At 41.9% G+C, this 10,000-nt stretch overlaps 2 protein-coding genes across 2 annotated transcripts in view; both read left to right on the top strand.

Moving 5' to 3' along the window:
• The window catches only part of LOC138056359 (cytosolic Fe-S cluster assembly factor NUBP2-like), a 22,251-nt gene extending 21,411 nt beyond the window's left edge, over positions 1 to 840 (top strand). The window contains exon 11 of the mRNA XM_068902142.1: positions 293 to 840. Coding sequence (XP_068758243.1) covers positions 293 to 409 — 117 coding nt within the window. The 3' untranslated portion in view covers positions 410 to 840. The remainder of the gene's footprint in view (positions 1 to 292) is intronic.
• Positions 841 to 1,921: 1,081 nt separating this feature from the next.
• LOC138056358 (uncharacterized) overlaps positions 1,922 to 10,000 on the top strand; it is an 18,041-nt gene continuing 9,962 nt past the window's right edge. Inside the window, exons 1-4 of the mRNA XM_068902141.1 lie at positions 1,922 to 2,342; positions 4,975 to 5,187; positions 6,287 to 6,560; positions 8,476 to 8,611. Of these exons, the coding sequence (XP_068758242.1) occupies positions 2,020 to 2,342; positions 4,975 to 5,187; positions 6,287 to 6,560; positions 8,476 to 8,611 (946 nt within the window). The 5' untranslated portion in view covers positions 1,922 to 2,019. The remainder of the gene's footprint in view (positions 2,343 to 4,974; positions 5,188 to 6,286; positions 6,561 to 8,475; positions 8,612 to 10,000) is intronic.

Below are 10,000 nucleotides of genomic sequence, written 5' to 3'. Positions count from 1 at the left end.
CTTCATAATTAATGGCAATTCATAATTAAATATTCATATTCATAATTGACTTTTCCCTTTACTTTGCAAGCACAGAGGCCCAATTTCGTTTCCAGAGCTTTGTTCCGCGCGACTTTTGGCAGAAAAAAGCCCCGGTGACAAAGTTGGCAGTGGTCAGATTTTCCATACAATGACTGTACACGCAGAAAACCTGCAAAATTCTAATTTTAAAGGCTGTGTACAAGAATTCAAGCGAATGTACCTTTTCCGAAGTTGTCTGTTTTAATTTTGTTTTCTTTTCTTTCTCCCATAGAACCTTTGTCTTTGCTGTGAAGAAGGCTCCAACGTTTTTGAAACCTTTCCAGAATCGCCTGCGGGGAGATCTCTGTATTCGATAGCCTCCATATTAATTGACGTGACGTCATCGTAGTTTCCATCGCAAGCTTGAAGCAAAAATATATTTCAACAGCTCCTCTGCCATCCAGGATCGATTAATTTGATCCTCCATTTTCTTTAAATTTGGAAGACACTTCTTACCTATAACTTCGAATGATCTTTTTGAGAACGTACCAGCAGACCTGCCCTTTCAAGTCATCTTCTGGGATTGCGGAGCTTCTTAATTTAAGGCAACGGTTTCAAAGTTGAGAAACGAGTATTACAAGTTCGCAAGTAAATGAAAGATTTCAGTTACTCTGTCGCTTTCATACAATGTGGGGACAGTGATTTTAAGATGACGCAGCGACGAAGGGAAAGTAATCTCCAGGACTTTTTAGCGTTTTTGTGGTCTTAGTTGGGTATAATTTATAGCAAAAGACCTATGTAAAGAGATTTACGTGTAATAAAGTGGCTAATGCCGTTAAACAGTGCTCAATACACTTTTTAAGTGTAGAGCTTTGAATAAGAAGATATAACGAAGAGACAAAATTCTCTGTTACTCCGAGATTTTTGTCTCTTCGTTATATCTTCTTATGTAAAGAGATTTATATATTGTTGCAAATTACCAAAGTAGATAGTCTCAAAATGCTATTGAGGCGGCATCCGACAGACAAGCGTATCAGGAGAACAGGCGCCTCCAAGGAATGTCATGGTTGCATGAAATGAAGACTGTATAATTAATTCGACTTTTTGTGTTAGAAAAAAAAATCGAGAGTGGTAAAATTGTAGGCAAGTTTTTTCTTTTTTTTGAAATAGATAGCGCAAAGTTACCTTCCGCGAACTTCCCAGCGAACAGTGTCATCCCGAAAATGTGACCTGACCTTTTAGAAATCCAAGGGACTATCTTTCCCTTGACAAATCGGCTATAAATGCCGAGGGGATCTCTAAATTTGTAGGCAACACTTCATGCAAAACTGACGTTTCAACATCATGAAGTCTCTAAATCTGCATGATAACAAAATTAGCTCCGAAATACGAAAGTTGTTTCAACAAACACTCTCACGGGTAGAGAGTCAGTTTACACCCTTTAGTGGGATGGAGCTTGCTATCTTGAATGGACATCTGTTAAGGTCAGGTCAAGGTCTTGTGATTACACCGGATCAGCTTGTCAGATAATGTATGTCAAATTAAATTGCTTTGTTCTCCGCAAATATTTCAACTAAAACATCGATTAATTAGGATTGCCTTTCGTATGTTCAGGTGGTTAAAGGCTTTGCTTTCATCAAACTTTTGTATGCCAAGATTCGTACCCATTTTTATCATGCATTCCCCCTGGTTGGGGAGGTGCGGCGTGGCCCCTCATACCCTGACCCTGTTTAAGACAAATATCGCTGATTTTCTACCCATTTTAAAACAGAATTCCGATTTTTGATACCCTGTTTAAGACATTTAACCCAGTTTAAGGCAAAAATTGAGAAATCGATACCCTGATTAAGACAAAAAATGATAAATTCGATAACCTGTTCAAGACAAAAATCCCGAAAAACATACCCTGGCTGGCCGCAATGATAACAATAGACGCTATTGTTTGACATCACATTTAGCTGGGCTCTTTACTTGAGCCTGATTTGCCTTAAGTGTGGCTAGCTTAGCCTGTTCACGAAGATGTTGCACAACAACTTGTTCCTTCTTTCGAGCTTCCTTTTGGTTTTTGGGCTCGTACGAGCTCTGGACTGCGGCAGTAACTCACAGGATCCAGCGTACGAGCCGTTTCCGAAGAATGTGACACCACCTCAGTTCCACACGCGTATGGAGGTCACCTTAAGTCACAGAAACGAGACATACTTCGTAAACGAGATGTTCGATGCCGAAAAAGAACGAGGAGCATTTACTCTGTTGGCGAATGGCTATGACTGGGAATCGCACTGGGACAAATCGGAAAACGAGATCGATTACGTTTATCTCGACCAATGCAGGAGTTACAACTGGTAAGGGGCATTTGTGATCATGAACTATCAATAGCTGGTCTGCTTAATTCTCACCCCATTCGTCTTGAGGGCTTTCATTCTTTTCGCACAGTCCGTGGGTTTTTAATTTCCCATGGGGTTAGAACAGTAAAAACTACTCATAACTAAGTAAAGCAAGTAAAGTAACGGATCGACCAGGTGAGTATCATCCTGCGAAGGACTGCTTTGGGCGACATTGACTGACGTTTCGACAACCTGGCCGGAAGTCGTCTTCATGGTCAGGTGATTTGTGTAACGTCAGTAGATGGTATAAATGGCCGTGTTTATACTAGAGGACGTCTTAAGACGTCTGCGACTAGTATAAATACGGGAAATTAAGGTGGACGCAGTAATTAAACGTCAGACGAAGTTAAGTGCGTCCAAACGACGGACTTAACAGACGTCTAAGCCGTCTAGTATAAGGACGAGACGCACTAACCTGGGACGCACTTAGCAATGGAGGGCACATACAAATCGAATCGAATCTAATCTGTCTCTGGGGTACCCACTCTCTTTGGTGATTAATTAAATCCCAGTCTCTTTTGAAGAAAATCATGAATTTGATTTTTAGCTGTCGAAGTTAAGTGCATCCCGAATTTATATTAGTCGCACTTACGGCCAGACGTTTATCATATACCATATATCATATATCTTTATTTACCCTCGGATTTTTAGAGTAGCTTGGTGTAGCTAATTTCTCCGAGCATTTACCTTCCCAACCATGATACATCACAGAAGACAGAGCACAACACCGGGAACTACATGCCCTACTCTTTGCGACAAGTGTGTGGGTTCTCTTACGTCCCACAGGATTATGAACATTGAAGGGCTGTGAGACGGGACCTCCGGCTTATCGTCCTTATCCGAGAAGACTAGAGAGTCTAACCATTTGCAGATGTAATTACAAAGGCAGCACTTTCTCCTCAGTTGTTTAAAGACCCTGAGTGTTGGTCCGGCCGGAATTGAACTCACGACCTCCCGCGTAACAGCCCGGTGCTCAACCAACTGAGCCACCGGTGCGCGTTTAATGCGTCTAGTCGTCCTCTAGTGTAAATACGACCAATGCTTTGACCGTTGGTGTGATTAGTCAATTAAGTCGTGATGTTTTCGTGGACTGTCAGTCCTCTTGAAGAATTTTTTTAAATGTATTGATATTTCAATATCCTCATGTTATCTTAATAAATCATTGATTTATTTGTGGAGACGACTCATAAACACGTTTCCAGGATGCGAAATTTAGACGAAAGGCACCAACGTGATCGCTAGTGGTGTGTGTACATTCTCTTTTTTATGAAAACATTCTGCCTGAGATTAAGCACAATTTAAAGAACATGCTAAGACCATACCCAGGCTGAGAGTCAGTTTACATAAGAGCGTCTTTACCTTGCTCATTTAGTATTTTTTGTTTTTGTTTTTGATTTCTCTGAGTAGTATAAATAAAGGTAATGTAAAACTGGAGTATAACAGGACAATTAAATCAAACACTTAGGAAACGTGTTTGCTCCCGCAGACCAAATCCCGACTAGGAAAACTAAAAGTTCCCGCATAAAAAGGATAAATGCATAAATTGGTAGATGTTGTCGGGGAAATCAATCTCGATTTGCTCAACCGGGCGCGCAAGGTGGTATGGGTATTGCTTAAACGGGAGCGCAAGTAGTAATGGTATTGTTCTACACGACCGAAGTGTTTTCGGAACTCGCAAGGAGAATCAAACATTGAAGCAGATCTGATCTGATGCAAATCGAGTTGCCTGGCTCCGCAGAAATTGATTTTGTCCGGACACAAATCAGAAACAGGAGTGACGATTTGTCAGAGCCAAATCGGAAACAAAGGCAACATGTTCAGCATATAATTTGAACGTATCTCAACTGCCTTTCATACTATCTTAGGCGGGGGCACATGTAGTGAAAACTATTACTAGTTTAACAGTCTCAATGTGGCTTTCCTGTTGCATGATACACTGATGAACAACTCAGTTTGTAGTCGAACTTAGTGTACCACACTAAGAACGCTTTCAGGTTCAAGTCGCAAAAAAAAGTATGAGCGTTCGGCTTCAGCCGCAAAATTCTGAAAATTAGACGTTCTTATAAGAAAGATTGTACTGCGAGACGATAAGCTGTGATCAAAGGGTTTTTTTGTCGGTTGCTTGTCTCGTTTATAAGCTACAGAGAAATAGGGAGAGGCTATCATGACCGCAGGCTATGTGAGAGGAAAGCATCACACGCAGCGTGAAAAATGAAATCTGACCACTCTCGGGAGAATAATTATTTGCTAGAAAATGCTCTGGGCGTGGGAATGGAGGTGAACGAAATGAATTAAACTATTTTATTTCCCATGAAAATGATAAAGGTCCCACTTACACCACTCTTTTGTGTGACGGCATTCTTTTCTTAATTGGAAGCCCTGTGGAAACCTTGGGAGAATCCCAAGCGTTCGGGAGCGTCGACATGGGACACGCCTGCGAGTATGACGGGCGAGAGGTGCACGCGAGCTCGGCCTCTTCTCGCGAGTCAAAAGTCGCGCGCGCATGACATCTACCACTTAAATGAAAAGTTTGTTCGCAAGTTACAACACACGATGATCGTAAAATTTATAATGCAGTTTCTTTTCGAAGGACACAACAAGGCTTTGATCGGTACAGGTGCCGCTTTCCTCCAAATGAGAGCTCGCTAAAGTTGATTGGCGACGCTTGCAGTGCTACGGTGGTTTTGGATCTCGTGTACAAAAACCAAACGAAAAATGCAAGGTATCTTGGCCAGAAAATTGTGCGCAACATACCAGTCAAAGGATGGAGGCTATGCAAAGAAGACACTGCAATGGACTACTGGTTAGTCAAACCATTGTTTATTTTCACTCATCTTTTGTTCTTTGGGCAGGATCTGATAAACAGGGATCTGTTCCTTAAACTTCCCGAAAACTATCTGGAACCGAAGGGCAAGTTTTGAAACTTCTATCCGCTTTTCCTGACAAGCTGGTCCTTGAACATGTTTTCAAGACCTGGTCCGGTTTGCTGCTACAGCTTGCCAGTGTTAAATACCATCACCCTTCGGTTTTGATACTACTTAACCAATGGAAAGAGCTGAGCGTACCTCGAGACCCAGAAAATAACAAAACCGCAAATTTTCAAGCCTTAAAACCTTTTCGTTTTGAAGATAGAGAGGGTTTTCATGCCTTGAATATATAAGTTTTTTTTTTAAGATACAAAGACAAATATAATCGAAAACCAATGGGGAAGAGAACGAATACCTCTTCCTCCGGGTCCGGTTTACCACGGGAAATTTACCTTAAGAAATGTCGGTCACACGGACTAAATGCAGTTTCCCGTGGTAAAAGGGTCATTTACCGTGGTAACAGTGCCCTGTGTAACCACACCTAATATATCGAAAGTGATCTATTGTTATAGCTTTTAGAAAATATGCATGTTTTCGATGTTGAATCGGGACAGTCGGAAAAAACCCGAGTGCTCCTTTGCAGTAGTCGAACCTACGGCCTTCCGACTATTATTTCGGACACTACAGCTGAGGGTGACTCGTGTTGCCTATGGCTTGTCCGCTCCTGTCGTCGTGGTTCGAAAGGTCGCTGGTCGACTTCTGCAAAGGAGCTCTCGGATTTTTTCCGAGTATCCCCGAGTCACCACTGACGAGTCTCCCATAGCTCATTGGTAGAGCATCCGAACTAGTAATCGGAAGGTCGTAGGTTCGACTTCTGCAAAGGAGCACTCGGATTTTTTCTGAGTATCTCCGATTCACAATCGGAATAAAAAAGGCATCTCTTCAAATTTTGCAAGGTCACTTTTCAAACTGGAATCTGAACGCATTTTTTCACATGAATTTTAAAGTACATTTTGTTACCTGTGGGTTGACTCGAATGGAAAAAAATAGGTTCTTTTTTTTGTACTAATTTTTGTCCTTTCTAACTCACCTTAGGTTCACTGTTCAAGGCTGGACGCACACTTCTGGCAACACCTCCGTTCCTGTCGTCGTGGAAGCGAGGCCACAGAACGCTTCTAACCTTACGGGAGGAATAATTCATTCCTACTCTTTCATTGATTTTTACTTTGTCGACCCCGAGTTCCGAGTTCAAAGGGAAATGTGGTGCTGGGGGGCGGTTCACGCCCCACCCTTGCCTAAACTTCCCCGACGGTTTGATGTCAACTTGGAGTATCTGTATGCGGACTCTGGGCGCATATGGGCAAGTCGGGTAGGTTTTAATATCGAGCTATTGATACACATAAGGCCTAATAGAAATATTGAGGATTGGGATGTTTCTTTTACCTGTCTTTTGGGACTTATGCGTTTTCAGAAAAAAACAAAAAACAAAACAAAAAACGTCAAAAAAACAGGAAACGTTTTTTTTCAGCTTGGGGCGAAAGTAATGCGCACTCAAGTCAACTGTTTGGCTTAAAAGTTGAATCCAAACTATTCCGATGTTCAGTTACCAGGTGACCTGAGTATGGGAATCTCAGTGAAGTTATTACTTTGATATTTTGATAAAATTAAAAGGGAATTGTGTTTGCGGAAACCTTCTCTACTACGGCAGATGACACAATTCAGGAGCCATTACACCAAGTATTGTTTATTGGGATCCGCTGGATTCAAATGATGTCATTTAGTTGCGGACGCCAAGAGAAAACAGACTTCCGTTCCAGATGATTGGTTTTAACGAGTTAGTAAATGTCAACACCATGCCATCCCTCAAACTGACATCTCCCTTTTTATTAAACTTACACAACGTTCAATCTACTTCAGACTTCAAATCTACTTCAAAGAAACAAACATTTGAAACATGCAGAGAAGATTCAGAATAGACGCAGCAAAGAGTTTAACCCGGATCGATGACTTGTCATAGCAGTTTCCGATATCCACTAGACTAACGAGACAAGCTCCGGGAAGGTCGAAGTTTTTAGAGTATTGGCATAGTGGTACCCAACAAAACAAGTCTTGAAAGTGGTTTTTATACCTAAATACTGTAGATCAGCGCGGCTTAGCTTAGAAACGCTATTTCTTGTTCAACTACAGCCCGCTTTACACTACAGAAAATTTTCGGCACGGCTCGTGTGAAATTGGCACGGGTGCCTAAAAAGAGATCGGCAAACTTTGTTTACACTACACCATTTTTACCGTATAAAAAATACCGTGACAAAACTTTTTGGGCCCGGGTAAGTTCTCTTGTAGACATGCGCAGTTCAATTATAATCAAGAACATCCGCGTGATTTTGGTGGAGAATGAGCAGCCATCTTGAAATATACGCAAAAAAACGCTATCCTATATGAATTAAGGCTCAAATTTGGCCCTTTAAAGTGTTTACACTACTTGTTTTATCCGAACCGTGCCTACCGGTATTTTTTCAGCACCCATGTCATTTTTACCCGTGCTCGGACTACCTCGCCGAAGGTCCCATCACGGATAAGAATTTTGGTTCGGCACGGATGAAATTTGGTACTGACAGGTTGTTTACACTGCAAATTTTATCCGAGCCGAACCTTTTTCTTTTGGAACCCGTGCCAATTTCACCCGAGCAGTGCCAAAAAATTTCTGTAGTGTAAACTGGGCTTAAAGCTCTAATTCTGCCTGTTTTCATTCTTTTTACAGCGGTGAGCTTTTCATATTATAATGGGATATTGCGTCGTGTAATTGTTACGAAATGTCCAATGTCATTTTGAAGGATGGGCGTGGGTGTTGTCCTTCGTAATCACGCGGCGGCTATGTTGAATTCTGAGGGATTGGAAACTTTTGATTTGCCCCACTGAAACTAGGCTCAGTCTCCAGCCGTGGGTGTCTCGGTGCGCCCGCGATCCTCCCGTGGTGGGAAGAATCGCGGGCGCACCGAGACACCCACGGCTGGAGACTGAGCCTACACTGAAACTCGTTCCCAAACATTTCAACTCGAGGCTCGAAGTACGAAAACTGTTGTCTATGGCCAATGTGGCCGCCGCGCGAATAAGGTCCATTGCGTCGTCGCTTTTGCTTTCCGAAAATAATTTTTGTGAAATTCTCAAATCGCAGTCATTCTATCCCCTACTCTTTCTCCCTGTCTCTTTATTTTCTATTGCTTATAAAGCTATTTTAGTGTTTACATGTCTTGTGGTGCCTAACCCATTTCCCTTCTCCGTAGGAGTATTATGACCTGGACAAACATCACTACAGAGTGGATTATGATCGCCATTCGAGCGCAACTAAAGAAGCTGGGTCGAGATCCCGTATCCTGGACTTCAAAACGAATAGTAGTACCATTTATGACAGACAAACAGGTGACAACAGCTTGGTTTGGCATTTCATTGTCATTTGCCAAGCTTTTATAGGAATTAATAGAGAACTGAAGCAACGACGACGGCGACGGCAACGAGAACGTCATCTCAAAATATAAATTCGTGTTATTGTAATCAAACTTTCATCCTGAATGTGGCCGTTTCGTGTAAACAGAATGCTTAAAAGGCCACTATAATAAAAAATCACTTCATTTTTTTTTTCTCAGATTTTGAAAGTGAGTTTGCGTAACACCTGACTGGCAAAATTTTGAGCTTTTATTTTTATCATAAGGCTGTTTACTCTTTGTAGATTTCAAAGTCCGCCATTACTCACGTTCAAAACTGACCGATTGGACCTCAGAGGAAAAAGTGACGTCATTTACTCACAAGCGTAAAACTTCAGCGTGTAAATGCAGCTTATTATATATGAGGAGGAGGAGGTGGGAGGCGCGGTGGCCTCATGGTTAGTGCGCTCGACTCCGGATCGAGTAGTCCGGGGTCGGGTCCTGGCCGGGGACATTGTGTTGTGTTCTTGAGCAAGATACTTTACTCTCACGGTGCCTCTCTCCACCCAGGTGTGTAAATGGGTACCGGCGAATCTAATGCTGGGGGTAACCCTGCGATGGACATCCCATCCAGGGGGGATTAGAAATACTCCTAGTCGCTTCATGCTACAGAAACCGGAGATAAGCGCCGGCCTGATGGGCCCTCTATGCTCGTAGCAGACTTTGCCTACCTACCTACCTACCACATATGAGAAACACGAGTTTGAAAGTCTGAAAGTCCTAAACTCCCGTGCCATTTAAATGTTCGTAGTTTAAATGTCGTTGAAAAGTTCGAAGAGGTAGCCACTATTATTATGCAACAGCAATTTCATATTTTTGGCTTGTCAGAAACTTGGCTAAATAATTCAATTTCTAATGATGCTTTTTGTATTCCTGGCTATTATCCTTTAGTTCGATTGGATAGACCGCACGGGAGGCGTGGTGGTGGTGTTGCTTTTTATGTCTCATCTTCTGTCGGTTTCAAGAGAAGGCACGATTTGGAAGTTAATGAGCTTGAATTGTTATGGATAGAATTAAAGCTCAACCGCATTGTGTTCCTTTGTGGTGTTTGTTACAAACCACCTTGTCAGGATTCCGTGATAAATTTGAAAGTTTTGGAAAATTTGCAACTTTCTTTAGATAAAGTTTCTCAGCAGCCTAATTCTTTTCTTACGTTGATAGGTGATTTTAATGCTTCTTATGATCCCTCAAATCCCTTGGTTAGGAATGACTTTGGAGCATTATTATATCGGTGGATGGAATGTAACAACCTTTATCAAGTTATTAACGAACCTACACGTATTACGCAATATAGCGAGTCTCTTTTGGATTTAATCATAACAAATTG

This window comes from Montipora capricornis, chromosome 7 (assembly GCF_036669925.1).
Source record: "Montipora capricornis isolate CH-2021 chromosome 7, ASM3666992v2, whole genome shotgun sequence".
NCBI lineage: Eukaryota > Metazoa > Cnidaria > Anthozoa > Scleractinia > Acroporidae > Montipora > Montipora capricornis.
The sequence above is the reverse complement of the archived record's forward strand: the minus strand, read 5'-3'. Positions and strand labels throughout refer to the sequence as shown.